At 22.9% G+C, this 16988-nt stretch overlaps 1 protein-coding gene across 1 annotated transcript; it reads left to right on the top strand.

The window, feature by feature from the left end:
* Nucleotides 1–15967: 15967 nt before the first annotated feature.
* Nucleotides 15968–16696, top strand: LOC145832665 (kelch-like protein 38). The gene has a single exon (XM_082939966.1). It carries the CDS (start codon nucleotides 15968–15970, stop codon nucleotides 16694–16696), a length of 729 nt encoding a protein of 242 aa, XP_082796092.1.
* Nucleotides 16697–16988: the final 292 nt, after the last annotated feature.

A 16988-nucleotide genomic window follows, 5' to 3' on the forward strand; every position in this document is an offset into this window, starting at 1 on the left:
AATTTATTATAATCAAGTAAATAGCTTACTGTTTTAATTTTTATTAGAAACCCCTTACTAATGACAAACTAAATAAATAACGATTATAGCTTTATTATATAATACGTAATAAAATATTAAAAGTGTAAATAAAAGTAAACTAAAGTAAACAAAAATAACAGAAATAAAAATCACCACTGTACAAATGTTATTTGTATTATATATTTATTACTTCGTTTGAATCAAATAAGAAAAAGTTATTTAACATAATCTAAGCCCTAGTTTCTACTTGTTTAAAAAGTGAAAAAACAAGTGATACAAAACTTGATCGATTAAATGTAGGTGGGTGTTACTTTTGCTCAAAGACGTTTTTGCACTGCGTCACATGTGCACAGCGGAATTTTACATATATTCATCCCTATGCTAAACCTTAATCTTACTTTAATATACTTATCAAGTATCTTAACAGTATCTTTTTAAGGCGTTACAGAGTTTTACTACGCAAAATTCTAAATACTTATAAGTTACTCAATGAAATTTTCATTGTTATATTGTGTTAATATATTTTTTATCATTTTTTTAGGTTCTTTTAAGGTATAAAAGCTTTATATTGTATAACTTTTTCAAATTATAAGCTTTTTTATGCACTTTGTTGAATGTTTTATTTTTTCTTATTAAGATTACACAATCTATTGCTACAATTACTAAGTACATATGCACAGTAGCAACCATTTATGGGTAAAGTTCGAAAAATTGACGCAGCTTAATCGTTCACAGCTCAACGTCTCATACATTGTCAGGTTATTGTGAGATTATAATGTGTGCTAGTTCATACAATTTTAATCAGTATTTATCACGACCATCATTAACAAAGCTAAGATAATTCGATTTATCAACAATAAAGAACTTTACCAAAGGAACATCAACAACAGTATGCGAAACAACATACGACCGGTTTCGTCCTTGTTAGGACTCATCAGGCAGGTTATTTATTACATTTTCAATGTTTGTTTTTTAAAATACAGATACTAACAGTTAGAAAAAGATCATTTTATTTGTATAAAACTTAAAACTTTGAATAGAAGAATTTTAGACGTGATGGTCATACATGTTAATGCTGCGAAACTGAAAACATCTAAACCTATAAATCAAAGCAGAAAAAAATAGATTATTCTTAATAAAATTAATGGTTAAAAAACTCGTGAAAAATGCATTTGCAAATTTACAAACACTTATTAATTTATATATGAAATATTGAGCAAATTTTTTTTCAGTCAATGGCCTAAGACCCCCTTTGTTTATATTAGCTCAAAAGTTTTGCTAGTGTTTCATATGTGCTAGTTATGATTTTTGTAGTAAGTTTTATTAGAAAAATATAATTTGGCTAATGTCACATTTATATTATTTCACACCTCTGTAATGTACCGATGCATAGATATAATTTATTTAGTTTTGATGTACATGTTTTAAATGTCTTGTAAATCTATAAAACAATAGGTTCAAATAACAGACAGTTATTTAAGAAATGTCGCGTAGTATTAATACTAAATGTCACATTGATGTCGCTTTAATGATTAGTTCAAATATCTTTAACTACTAAATAGTTTGTTTGTTGTATAGATTATATGTCACATACGTTTATTAACAACACAAGCTCTTAGCAATTCATGTTGGTGTTAATTCACATTTCTGTATGTTTAATTTATTTATAATTGCTATTGAAAATTTGTAGTTTTAAATGTCATGCTTTTATAGTTTAAAACCTTCACATTTCTTATATGTCAATTATAGAAAGTTTCATAACAAACAAAACATTAATAACTTAATGGGGTGGTCATTTTAAAAATAAATGATAAAATAGAGTTTTAGAAAACTACTGAATTTAGGTTATTAAATATTTTATAAAGTAGATAAATTTTTTGTATTTAATATATATAAAAGTAGGATACCTTTCTAGTTTACAGTTTTTAAAAATTAATAATCATTTCATTTATAGAAAAAAAAACTACACATTTTTTTTATAGTCGTTAAAATAGATAATATTTCATTTACTAATGTTTAAAATACTTTTCTTCATCTTAACAGTAAACAAAACTTTTAATATTATTATTGGAGAAGTTGTTAAAAGGTGAGTTATATTGACTAAAATTTAAATAACTCATTTAAATAATAAATTTAACTATAAAACTGTATTTAAAGATAACATGTTAATTTTCTTTTAACAAATATTTAAAATATTTGTACTACTAATCCAAATTTAAATACATTCAACAAAACTTTAATTTGATTATCATTGTTTTTGGAATATCAAAATGTAGTAACTAAGTATAAAAAAAACATATTAATACATTATTAAAAATTTAAGTTTTAAAAAAATAATTTTTAAGTATTTAAACTTAAAAACGTGTTTGTTTTTGATATTTTGGTTGTTAGTTAAAGAATAAGCTTTTGCAAATATATTTTAAAATTTCTGTAATAAAACTGGCAATTTAAGTTTAAATTAATATTCATAAATTTTATACTGTAATATAAAATTATATTCGTTACATTTGCTTATATTTATTAACGATGTTAAATTACAAAAATCATGAATTTAACTTAAATAATTATGTATTAATATTTGCATTTTCTTTTCTTTGAGATAACGTAGTTAGTTTTGTTTTTGCTTATAGCGCATTTTTTGACTTTAGTTGGGCTGATTTTTAGTTCGTTTTTCTAGCTTATTTTCAGCGTTATTTTGTTGTATTTAAATACTTAAGTAACGATACTGGATGTTTAAAGTTAAGCTGTAAAACCGTGGTTGTTTCATTCGTTTTAATTTGTTTAATTAAAGACACAATTCTTTAAAATATTTTACTATGTAACAGCTATAGATAAAAAAAAAACTAATACATTAACAAATTTGATATTAAAAAATGTACAAAATACAAAATAATATGAAAAAATTACCTTAAATCTCCCTTTTTGCACAAACTTGTTTTCTATAGCATTTATTTTTCCATATATTACTATATGTAAAGTTACATTTCAAAATTTAATTAAAAAACTTGCAATACTTTATTTGCTTACTTCTACAAATAGTTTCGATAATCAAATTCTGAAAAAAATGTATATATACTTGTTACTATAATATTTTCTAAATCAAGGTTTTAGAGCTTAACATAATTTAAAATGTAGATTCAAACGCCTAATGAATAATATCATAACTAAAAATAATAAACATAAGTTAAATAGACTTTAAAAAAATGTTTTACTTATACTTCATCGTTTAAACAAGAGTTGATATAACTTAAGATATGAATTGAATTCAAAACAATCAAAAGATAATTAAACTATTACTAACCTATTTACATGTTTTAAGTAACCAAAAAATTAAATAAATTAACAAAAACCTTTAAAATAAAAAAAAAATTTGTGATAATCTATTTTTATTGAATTTAAAATTGAGTTCTTGATTAATAAATCTTATACTTAAAATAGTACAGCTCATTATTTGTTACTTATTTAACCTTATTATTCAAAGTTTTTTTTTAGCATTGTTTTGATAAACGTGAATATAAGTAAACTAGTAAACAAAAAATTGTTAATTAAAAAACGTCTGTTAAAATTGTACAGTTGTACAAAAAGGTTTTAACCTACTTGTATTAATTAATTTAATTTTTTTTAATTAGTTTATAAACACATATAAAACTTGGGGACATTACTTTATATTAATCTAATTAATGTTCAGAAGTTTTTTTAGTCTACATAACTTATTATTATGTTAAATTTAAATCTAAGAAACGTTTTCTAGATGTTTACTTCTTTGTAGTAAACATGTAGGCTAAACAACAAAATTGTTTAGTAAATAAATTGTACAACAAAGTTTAGTACTTAAATACAATGAAAAATTATAGGTACGTTGTGTAAAAACATATATAAGCTTTGCAAAAAATAACTTTATTGACTTAAATTTATGTTAAGTAATATATTTATTAATATCGAATTGTTCAAAGCTATGTTTCTGATGTATAAATATATATTTATAAAATTGATTTTTATAGTATGTGTTTTTATTTGAAAATTAGTTAGAAATTTTAAATATTCGTGAAATTTTTAGAAATTATTACTTCTGTAATGTCACGAAAGTTTTGAAGATACAATAGTAACCAAACATAAATAATAAACTTAGTTTTTGATATTTTAACAGAAAGTTAACTGAATAATAATAAAACCTATCAAATTAATATATTAAAAAATCATCTAAACTAAACTCTATTTAACATATATCATCTATAACAACATTTAAGTATCTTAATGTAATATACTCTGTTACTTAAAACATAAATTTTTAATGGTTGCTATTTAGTAAAATTAACGTTAGAGATTAGTTGTTTTTTTATTGAACATTCGTATTTTCGTAAAACCTTATAAAATTTACAACATACTAAAAGTATTTATTATACGGTATTAATTAAATACAATTTATTATCTAAATGTATTTTTATTGGAGAGTTATAATACGCTTATCTGACAAACAACAGATTAATGTTTTTTGAAATTTCTTTGAAGTTAGTGAAGTTTTTTTTGTCTAAATCGAGACCAGAAGCAACAATGCAACAAAGAAAAAGGTTAGATATTCTACCAAAAGTTTTGTATGAAAACAGATATTGCAACCAAAAAGATTTTAGTGTTCTAGTATGTGGAGGACACGGTAAAGGATGTCAAGTTTAAAACAGTGTTTACAAACTAGATGGTCCTGAAATAATCTGTGAAAAGTATGCATGTATGCCAAAAGAACTTTACAAATGCAAAACTGCTGTTATTAACCATAATTTGGTTATTTTGGGTGGGATTTCGCAAAATAAAAAGTTAAATGGAGTTGTTGAAATGTTTTGTAACAAAACTAAAACTTGGTCACTTAAAACGCATTTATGTCTAGACAACAATGATTTTTGTGTTTGTACTTTTAAGAAAAAAATATATGTTATTAGTGGAATTGGTAAATGTTTTGTTCACAATTTGGAAAATGAAAAATTGTCCAAATAATCTAAAACAAGGAAAAGTAGATATGACGCAACTTGTACAGTTTTTGAAGGTAAAATTGTAGTTTTTGGAGGTTATTACCACAACTTAGTTGAAGCATATGATTATTATGAAAATAAATGGACCAATTTTCAAGATATGAATGAAAAAAGATTTCTTTATGCTTCAGTTAGTATGGGTAATAAGTTGTTTGTTATTGGTGGATATAATAGCACAAATTGTGAAATATTTGACAGTTATTCAAGAAAATTTACTTTGGTAAAACCATAAATCAATTCTTTTACGATGAGTATAATTGTTTGGAATGCTATTTGTACTGATAATAAAGTTTTAGTTTTTTCTATGAACTTATATAGAGTTGGTACTAATATGTTAATGTATGATGTTAGTGAAAATAAGTGGTCACAAAGTACATGCAGTGAAGTAAGCGATATAAGTCATTTAAGTTTTGTTAAGTTCTACAAAAACTAACATATGTTGCAAAGAATAATGTTTAGTCATAAATTAATGTTATTTTGTTTCTTCTACATGTCTTTATCTAAAATTTCTACCATTTTTCGGTATTGTTAAAATTAGTTTCATACGGTAGTTTATGTTTTAAAGTTAAATAAAAGCTCTCATATTTTGATCAATGTTATCTAAATGTACAAAAATTATCTCAATTGATTTATTATAAGGTTAGTAATGAAAAAAAAAAATCATTACTTTTATTTGTATTTGAGCTAGTTTAAATATAACGCATACAGTTACATTAAAATTAGTTCTTACGTTATTTTATGTTGTAATTATATAATAAAAGCATTAACTTTTCTGATCGTGTCATCTATTTAATTTGCGTTTAAAAATTCTCTAATTGTAGACACATTGAGGTCAAAAACCAATACTTTTATTTGTAATTGAGGCAGTTTAAATATAACGCAATGGATACATTTAATTTCTAAACAAAAGATTACACATGCAAATTTATATCAAAAAATTAACATAAAAATATGGTTTGAATACATTTTAGTAAACTACATTTTAATGATTAATCTGGTTTTCAAAGACTTAATTTTTTTTTTTAATATTCTAATAATTATAACATTTATTTAAATATAATAAGATTTAAGTTAAAAAAACAAAACTTAGATTTGTGTTTAGTCGGAGTAGTAAAGATTCTTTATTATTACTTAAAAAGTACAAATGAAAAATAAATCGTTAAACAGTTAGATAGACAAAAATAAATCGGCAGAGTCAATAATTTTGTATGTATTTTTTACAATGCAAATCTTTTTATTAAGAGTTAATCGGTGCTAAATGTTTTTTTTATGTGTTAAAAAATAGGGGTTTGAATTTTAATAAATATTTTATCTGCTAACTAAACATACTAAAATTGTGAGTTTCAAAGCAATGCAATTCGCAATTGTTTAGTATCAATTTTTTTGTTTAATTAACTAATTAGTAAGTACTTGAGTTCCTTTTTAAAAACCACTTTTAATTATGTACCTACTTAATTTCAAATCTTTTTATCTAATTTAATTTTTATTTTATTGCTCCTTGTCTAAAAGCGACTAAAATAAATGCAAACTTTTAAAGTAGAAATGAAACAACCAAAAACATTTTGGTTTATTTTAATATTCTTAAAGTTAAATATTACATTTACTTTTTAAATTTATTTTACTAAATGTAAAATTTATAGTTTATTTTTTAGCTTTCACTGTATAAAGTTTATTTTTGTTTTAATAATTTTTTAGCTAAACACTAGCCTAATTTATTGGATGTTTTTATTATATAACCTTAAAGTTTTTAAAAATAAACACTGCAGGTATTAATAAGATTCAAATTATTTTTTATTTAATTTTTTAATATTTTTATTATTTGTGAGTGCATATTAGTCTTTTTATAAATTCTTCATGCTTAAACTTCTACTTAAAGTTCTGCTAAAACAAAATGACGTTGCTAATTATTCAAACACACCACTAGTCTTTAGATTGATGTAAACCAAGAATTTGTTTTAATATGAAACTGTTATAAACTAAAACTGAAGTGACCTGTTATCGCATGATCATTATTTATGTTTTAAAATTTATTTTGTAATCTTTTGTAACATCTATTGACATAAATTTAGATTTAAAATTATTTTCCAAAATATATTAAGTAACGAACACTAATTAGAACCGTTCAAATGCCGGTAAAAACTTAAACTTATTTCTACACTTTATTTACATTTAAAATGTTTTTCTTTAAATTAACTGGTGAAATTTTTTTTACTTATATCTATATATATAACTTAAAATAAACAAAATAAATATTTTTAAAAATCAAAGTTTGAAGATATTTAATTTTATATAGTTCTAAGAACGCAAACATCGTGAGAAGAAGTTATTAAAATGTTTATAAAAGCTAATTGGTGAAAAACAATGTAGCTTATTTTTATTTGTAACTAACTGACAGTTATGTATACTTTTACTTTTTAATTCATGAAAATTATGCATATGATTGTTCATGCTCGCTTGAGTTATTTGTATTTTTATTTATATCTCTCCGAAGAATGAAAGTAAAGCTTGTTCACTGGAACATAAAATTAAAAAAATATGTGTTAAATGAAATCATAACAGTTCTAACATAACATTTACAACAATTCAGGAATTAGTAATTTTTTTAGCTTGCTGTCCTGATATGATATTGATATGTATATAGCTTGTGCACAGTTAGAAATTTTAGAAAAACATCTAAAATTAAAAAATAAAATAAAATTCTGTTTTTTTGTATAGCTGCGAAGTATTAGTTTTCACATTACTAAATAACACTTACTTATCTTAAATAAGTCAACAAAGATTAAATATAGTTATAAAGTGATTAGATACAAAAGTTTTGTAAAAATAAAGTGTTTATTAAACCTCCCTTGTAGATGTATATTATTCGACTATACACGATTAAAAAATTATTCGATATTTAAAAAAGAAGTATTTAAATTATTGTCAGTTTTTAACACTTGCAAATTATACAAAAAAAAATTGATTTAAAACTAAACCAATTTTTTCTTAGTTTTATCATTACACTTTGCGAACAAAAATACATATAAAAGTTTATTAAAAACATTTTAGTCTAAAATGTAAAAATTTTTATTTACCTTTATCTGAGGTTTACTTAGCTTTACCACGAAAATAAATAGTTTTCCAAACAAGTTGATAAACAATTCAAAATTTTGATTAGAGTATACTTAAAACTAGTACAAAAATTATACTACTAAAAATATTTTTTTCTTTAAAAATGTCTTTGGGAAAAGCGTCTTCGTGCAAAAGATATCTTCAAATTTTAATGCTTTATCAATAAAATTAAATAATTACTTAGGAATTAAAAAATTAGTGTAATTTTTAACATTTTCTTTTACTTAAATAAAAAAATAATTGGTATAAAAATATTTTAAAAAGTATGTTTTGTTTTAAACGAAACAAGGCATGTAAAAATTTGTCACAAAAATATACTTTTCAAATTAATTAAATTTATGAACTTAAACAAGTTACTCATTATTAAGAATAAAATTCTTATTAACAATTACAAAATGTACAATAAACATAACGCCAATACCGACCAAAAAATGTTGATCATATTTCAACGTATTATAGTTTACAGTACCTATTTAAAAAACATTAATCTCTTTTATTTGAATCAACTTAATTCGTGGTATTATTGGATTTTTGTTGTAAAAATCGAAAAAAGTAATTAATTAATAAGTTGTTGTAAAATTATGTGTATCATACTTATACCATAGATACATATATAATGTTAGCTTAAGAGTAGCATTCAGATGCTCTAGGAAACTAAAACACCTAAACTCTGCATTTAAATACTTCGAAATAAAAAAGCTAATACACGAATTTGCAAAATTAGTTTTTATAGCAGATATTTAAAAGGATAAACATAACAAAATTGTCAGTAAATTAAACAAAGTATGACTATAAAGGGAAAAAGTTAAAAAAAAAGATTAATTTAATAAAGAGAGAAGTTTTCTATGTTTAAATAAACCTGAGTTGTACTTAATATAAGTTAAACCAGTCAAAATTTTTAAAGTTTAAACTTTTTTTTTGCGTGCAGTTATTACTATTGTTTTTAATTAGATTTTAAGTCTACTGTACTTTTGTGTTAACTACTAGAAACTTGTTTTTTAGATCATATAAGAAGTATTTCTAAATTCTAAATTATCTGAAATGAAATGTGGTATTTTAAATTTATATTTATTTTAAGTTTTGTATTACTAAATATGTTATAATAAAAAAGAAAAATAAAGTTATTTTTATATTGTACTATATTTTATGTACATATCATAAATCAAAAACCTTCATTTTTTTTAAGCAGATTATTTTTCTTAAAAAATACTAAAATTTGAATAGTTGGTATTTGCTTAAGTTATTTTTTTTTGTAAACTAATAGTGAACTATTTTTTAGGTTATAAATTTTGAATTTTTAGTCAATAACACGTTTAAAGTTTCTTAAATTATCTGAAGTTAATATAAATTGTTTTCGTCAAGTTTATAACCTAAAGAAACAATGCAAGAAGGAAAAATCTTCAATTTTCCACCAAAAAATTTTATGAAAATAGATATTGCATCCAAGATAATTTCAGTATTTTAGTTAGTGGAGGTATCGATAAAACACGTCGATCCGAAAACAGTGTTTATAAACTAGATGGTCCTAAATTAGCTTGAGAAAAGTATACATGTATGCCAAAGAAACTTTACAACTGAAAAACTGCTGTTGTTAACTCTGATTTGATTATTTTTGGTGGGTATTCTTATAACAAATAGTCACAATAAGTCTGATAGAAAGTTTTGTAACAAAAATAAAACTTGGTCATTTAGTACGCAATTAAGAATAGAGAACACTAGTTTTCGTGTTTGTTGCTTCAAGAAAAACTTGTTTAAAATCAATGGTGGATGTTTTAAATACATTTCTAAAAATGCCAAATGGCCCCAAAAAGCAAGCACATTGCAAAGTAGATGTTATGCAGCTTGCACAGTCTATGAAGGTAAAATTGTTTTTACTGTAGTTAGAAATACAAAATCAATAGAAGCATATGACTATTAAAAAATAAATGGATATACTTACCTGATATGATTGAAGAAAGAAATAGTCATGCATTAGTTAGTATGGGTAATAAATTGTTTGTTGTTGGTAGAAATTTTAATATAAATAGTGAAATATTAACAGTTTTTCTAGAAAGTTTACATTATTGCGACCAGTTAACTCAAACCTTACCTATTATTCTACGATATAGGCTGTTTGTATTGGCTATAATATTTTAGTTTTTTCTAGGAAGTATCAAAATACCAGTATTTTCTTATACAATGTAAATAACAAGCATTAGTGTAACCTTTAGGTAAAAATCTAGAAAATTTGACTTTTTTAGCTGTATTAAGTACTTTAAAAATTTCGAAATCATTAATGTTAGTTTTTTTATATCCCTTAGTTGTGTTATATAAACTCAGTTTTTGTTCGTTCGCTGATTTTTATTTAAACTGTGTTGTTTATAATTTTTTTTTCACAGTTTTTTAAACTATTTGTTAAACAAATTACTAACAAAATAAAAAAAATTGTAGTAGTTCTTAAATTGTAAATAAACTAGTTTTACTTATGGGATTTCTAGTATAAGTACTTAAATTTTAAATACTTAAGCTATACAAGACTCTTAGTGCCAACAGACTTATTGGAACTATATGCCTGTAAAACTGCTGTCTTTAATACAGACTTTACTTAAGGCGGGTATTAGCAAAACAATAAACGTAATAACTCTGTTGGAAAATTTTGTATAAAAACTAAAACTTTGTCATACGAAATTCGATTAAGTCTAGACAAAAGATATTTTTATGTTTTTTCTTTCAAAAGTAACTTGTATGTAATTTATTAAATCGTTCATGTTTTGTTAACAAATTGATATTGACAATTGGACTAAATTAGCAAAAATGAATCTTTGCATTTTGTACAGCTTTATAGATTTTGTTATACCCGCGAAAATTTTTTAATGAATGTGTTGTTAAATTTTGTAAAAAAACTAAAACTTGGTCATTTTAGACGCAATTATATCAAGACCAAGATCAGTTTTGTGTCTGTGCATTTTAAAAAACTACTCTTAATGTAAGCACTAGTATATTATTTTACGATTTAAAAAAATGACAAATGGACCTATATATCTGAAACGAAACAAAATAGATCTGGAACAGCTTCTACAGTTTTTGAAGGTAAAATTGTTCTTACCGGAGGTTAATCATGATTAGTCCGTAGAAGCAAATTATTATTATGAAACCAAATGGACTTTTTTTACCTACTATAATTAAAACAAGAAGATTTCATGCTTCAGTTAATATGGGTAATAAACTGATTGTTATTGGTCGATCTATTAATACGAATAGCGAAGTGTTTGACAGTTATTATCAAAAAATGCATTCACCAAATCTGCTTCTACTTCTATTTTGTTTTGAAGCTGTTTGGGTTGGTAGCAAAAGTTTTGTTTTTGCTGATAATAATTTCTCATCAGAAACAATTGTATCGATTAATATATTGCTAATGACAGCTGGTCAAAAAAGAAAAAAAAAATCGTGAATAACTTGACTTAGTAAAGTTTTATCAAGTATAACTCAAATTAAAATTTGGAAAAATAATTTTTTGGTGATAAAGTTTTATATTTGTTTTAAATTTTACTGTTGTGATCATGCTGCGTTTATCTTATTATAATTTTTGTTATTTTTATAAATTTTTGTTTAGTTTCTACTCCCTGTAATAAATGTTAAGTTTACTAATATGTTTAGTACTTTTGTTTAATTTGCATTATTTAAACCTAGAGTTGAGGTGTTTTAGTTCTAACTTTAACATCTGAATTATATTTAAAATAAAGAAGTTTTTTAGTTTTTAATTTAATTTATAATAAACAACTTATAAACTATTAATAAGAACATAAATATAATATATTTGTTTTATTATTTCAAAAGTTGTACAAATATCTTGTATTTGATTTTTATTAAGAAAATATTCTTGTCTACATGTAAATAGAAGTATAGTAAAGGTTTCATTGTTAGTTGAAAATAAAAAAATCTACTTTATTAAGGATGAAAAATTATTTATTTTAAAAACACTAATTCAGCAATGTTATATTTAATCAATTTCCTTCACAAACATTTAAGAAGCAATCAAACTAAAAATATTCTAATTAGTTTTAACTCTTTTAAATCATTCTTACAGTCTAGCCCGTTAGAAATAGTTTATTTCTTAAACAACACACATTTAATGTTCGAGTTACGTACTTAATAAAGTAATGTATGTATAACTTCAAATACAGAATTAATGAATTAATTTAAGAAATATATTTATAAATAATATTAATTTTGTGCTGTAAAGTTGTGATGAAAAAATATGTTTAAAACAATAAATGCTTAAATGAAATCTAGTATTTATAGGTAGTTAAATATTTGGACTTATTGATTATAAAGTAACAATGATTTATTTTCATCTAAATGGTGTTATTATAAGCTACGAAAGCTATAAATTGGTTAACTGAAATTTACTTACAAAGAAAATGAATTCTTTATGTAAATATTTATAGTTGATATACACGTTAAATATTTTAAATTTCGCATCGCACTGCAAAAATTTAAAGAAATTGTATTTTCTAAATAACAAACGAAGGTTTAGTAAAAAACATATGTAATAACTAATGTTTTATTTGATTTTAGAATATTCATTACATAAAAAAAAACTTAATTTTGTTTTTCATCTTTCCTATAACTATTTTGTTTTATGTGAACTTTTAAAAATGTATAACAACAGCAAAAAGACTTTTTGTCATTAGTGTTTTGATTTGATCATTGTTTTAAAAAAAATTTTATAGCTATGTATAAGCTTATTCTTTACATTTATTTTGCTATTTAGGTATTATCTCTAAAAGTTAACTTTCAAACATTAGAAAAATATTTCATTCAATATATTTTTAAATATATATTTTTCGTTTTATGTATTATACCAGGAGCGTGTTTTGGTTTCCTGTTTTCTGTGTACCCCCTAAAAATAAAGAAAAAAGAAAAAATGGCTTACATATTCATAAACAAAATTATTTAGGTATTTTGTTGTACTTATTTGCTAAACTTATAAATAATGAATGTTGATTTAATTTTATAGAAAGATTAAAAAAAAAAATTATCACATTTATCTTGTCATCTCTTTAAGCCAGCTAGGATAAATCAAAATTAACTTTTATTGTTATGTAACAAAAAATATTGTTTACTCAAGTTTTACTTTATATCTGGTAAACTATTTACTAAGTTGCTTAAATTTCCGTTATTAAGTTCTGTTCAATGCAAAAAAAATATTACTTTGCATTGTTTATAAACTATTTAGTACATTTTTACATCAAAAATGTTTAGTTTAAGTCATAAATTTTATTTGAACTTTTTTATTTTAAAAAATATATTTTTTTCTGGAGCAAACCATAAAATTTAAACCTTCATATCAACTGAAAATTTAGTTGAATATTGCGAGGTCAACAGATGTAGAACTGTTTTTAAAGTTTTGATTCTGAAGCTTACTAAAAAGTGACTATGTAATTTTAACAACTTGACCGTGACATTCAGTTAGTTATGCTATAATACTTAAATAAAACTGTAATTTAACTTAGTGTCTTTTCAAGTATCTAACTTAAAACTAATGGGTTTGTATCTTATTATGTTCAACTTAAAAAGTTTTAAAACTCACATTAGGCCCTATAACATCAGGCAACACATATAATTATCATTTACTATTCTTTGAATTTGTTATTTTTTATGCGTTGACCACAGGGATTGATTTTTAAATATTAAATGAAAACATTTTTGAAACCATTAATAGGACTCTTGCACCGTCAAGGTACATATTTAATACCATATAAATATACTTATACTTGATTGAATAGGTTAAATAATTTTTTTAAATGACATTTCAACTTTTAATAATTAAATTACGAAAAGTATTAATTTTATAACAAAATATATTTAGATAAAAAGAAATTAGAATAAAAGAATATCAGTAAATATAAATTTAACTTTTGATCGTAAACGTTTATTAAAGTTTTAAATGTTTTTATTTACTATCTGTACTTTTTATGGTTATTTACTTTAAATTTACTGTACTACTAATTATATTATAGTTAATAAGACTTTTTTATTAAAAACATTTAAGCTGGATTTTAACTAATCAAAAAAAAAAAAATTGAAACAGCATTACCTTAAAAGTGCGTACCTAAGAAACCTAAATACTAAACAGATGCTTTTATTAGCTAAAAATGTTGTTAAAGTATAAACGAAAAACTTTTGTATAAAATAAACATAAAAACTCATTCTTTCTTGAGCCGATACTTTTACATTTGTAATTAACAAAAACTGACCCAGAGATTAATCAATAAAATCAATAAGTTATTTAGGTGCTTTTAATGTTAGTTGAAAGTTAAAAACTTTCTACAATAAATAAGTTTAGTTATACATATTTGTTTAAATAAGATGTAAAAAGTCGAAGAAAAATATTAATAACAATTACTGAAGCAGTTTTATATGTCTGTACTGTATATTTAAAATATAGGTTTTTAAACCCTGGCATTTAGAGAAAATTTACATAAATTTTTTTTCGTTTAAAAAAAATTTTTGACTATAAAGAATACATTTATGATTCTTAAAAATTTCAAATAATAACACTGATTTATATTTTAACTTTGAGCAAAGATATACAAAATAAAAGAGTATGATATTGTTTAATTTAGACAAAATATAAAAAAAGAAAACAAAAAAAAAAAAAGCTTCTTATACGCCTAACACAAAAATAAATTAAAAGAAAAGCTAAAAACTCGTTTTAATCACTCAAAACTAGTTTATGTAAACTAATGGTAGCGTAAGGTGTGGTTTATCTTTTATTTCTAAAAAACTTAAATTCTTTTTTTGTTATATTTTTACTTTAACTATTTTAAAAATTATTTATTTTATATTTATTTACTAAAATGTATTTTTAAATTTTTAGGATTAATCTTCTTTTTTCAGTTGGTGAAAAAATCCATATTTATAAGCTATTTAAAGACAAAAGTAGTATTTCAAGTTACATAAGTCAGTAAGTCTAGTAAGTATCTAATTTACAATTTTTTTAAATTTTACGTTAAATTGATGAACTATAAAAAACTTGTATTAATAAAAAGAATATTTAAATACATACATATATTAGTACATATGTTTTTTTAACCAAAATAATATCTGTAATCTAATAAACCTTTTTACCTATGTATACTTTTATTTACTTTTGCTTCTACATACTTGTAAATGCAGTGTTTTTCATTTATTTAACTTATAAGTTTTGTGCTGTTTAACTAAGTTAAACAAACAATTAAATATAACTAAAACTAATTATTTAATAAAAGTTCTAAAAAAACAACGAACTTTTTTTACATATTTCATCTTCAAAATCAGTTAACTGTAGTTCAAGGAAAATATTCTCTTCTATGTAAAACTTTAAAATATGTAAACAGTAAGTTTATCTTTAATTGAACTATTAAGTAAAAGCAATTTACTGTTCATAAAATACTTAAGTTCGAATGAATTTTTACTTTATGAGTTGAACTAAACATTACATTTTATATCTAGTCTATAGAGGTTGTTTTTATTTCATTCATTCAAAAAGTGTTTCTTGTAGAAATTAATTGCATATTTATCTGACACACATATTTTTAATCTGCTTAGATCTCGTAAGTTAAATGAAGTCTTCTTTGACAAGTATAAAACCAGAAGTAGCAATGCAAGGAAGAAAAACTTTAGGACTTTTACCAAAAGTTTTGTATGAAAACAGATATTGCAAACAAGATGATTTTAGTATTTTAGTTTGTGGAGGAAAGATTAAAAATTATAAAATTGGAACTGTAAGAACCGTCAAAAGTGTTTATAAACTAAGAGGTCCTAATTTTAAATGTGAATATTATGCTTCAATGCCGATCTCTCTTGGAGAATGTAAAACTGCTGTTGTTAATTCAGAACTATTTATTTTGGGTGGGTTTTTGAATAATTCTGAATACGGTAGAGGGTTTTCTCAAAATGTAAAATTCAATGAGTCTATCATAAAGTTTGGTAACAAAACTAAAACTTGGTCAACTAAAGCGCAATTACCTCAAGACTGCAAGTATTTTTGTGTTTGCTCCTTCAAGAAAAACTTATATGTAATTAACAAAGCTGGTTTATGTTATGCTTACAATTTGAAAAATGACAAATGGGCCTATTTAGCTGACACAAAAGAAGAAGCATGTTTTGCAGCTTGTACAGTTTTTGAAGGAAACATTGTTGTATGTGGAGGTTACAACTCTGATAAGACATTAAAATCAGTAGAAGCATACGACTATCATGAAAATAAATCGACAAATTTACCGGATATGATTGAAGGAAGATATGTTTATGCATCAGTTAGCATGGGTAATAAACTGTTTGTTATTGGTGGACACAATGTAAGTAGTTGTGAGGTTTTTGACAGTTTTTCCAGAAGTTTTACTTTGTTTGGTCCAAATATTTATTCGTGGCGCGTGCAAGCTGTTTGTATTGGTTTAAATATTATAGTATTTTCTGTGGAGAGTAGAAAAACAAGAGTATATAAATACGATATTGTCATTGATCATTGTTGTGAAATGGATGTTGAAATTTTAGAAGAAGATGTTAGTTGTGTTTAGGACGCTTCGTGTTGACGAAATACTATTTTTCTTATCGTTGAACTAATTTCCTACTATTTTTTGTGTTTTAAAAACTATTTGTTACTTGCTATGTTTTTGTCTATCTATTTTGTTTATCTATTCTATATGTAAATAAAAAACTTAGTACCAAGTTTCAGTTTTTATTTTTTTTATCTTAAGTATATATTTAAAATCGGGGTTTAATAATATTATTTTATAATTTTTTAATTCTTTAAAGAAACACAATAATATAAAATAAAAAGTACTCAAAAATTCAAATTTGTACACTATA

The sequence above is a fragment of the Thalia democratica genome, chromosome 3 (genome assembly GCF_965202585.1).
Source record: "Thalia democratica chromosome 3, ktThaDemo2.hap1.1, whole genome shotgun sequence".
NCBI classification, from domain to species: domain Eukaryota; kingdom Metazoa; phylum Chordata; class Thaliacea; order Salpida; family Salpidae; genus Thalia; species Thalia democratica.

Bases quoted from the DNA above. Each gene is read 5' to 3' on its own strand.
- LOC145832665 (XM_082939966.1), top strand. From the start codon at position 15,968: ATGCCGATCTCTCTTGGAGAATGTAAAACTGCTGTTGTTAATTCAGAA.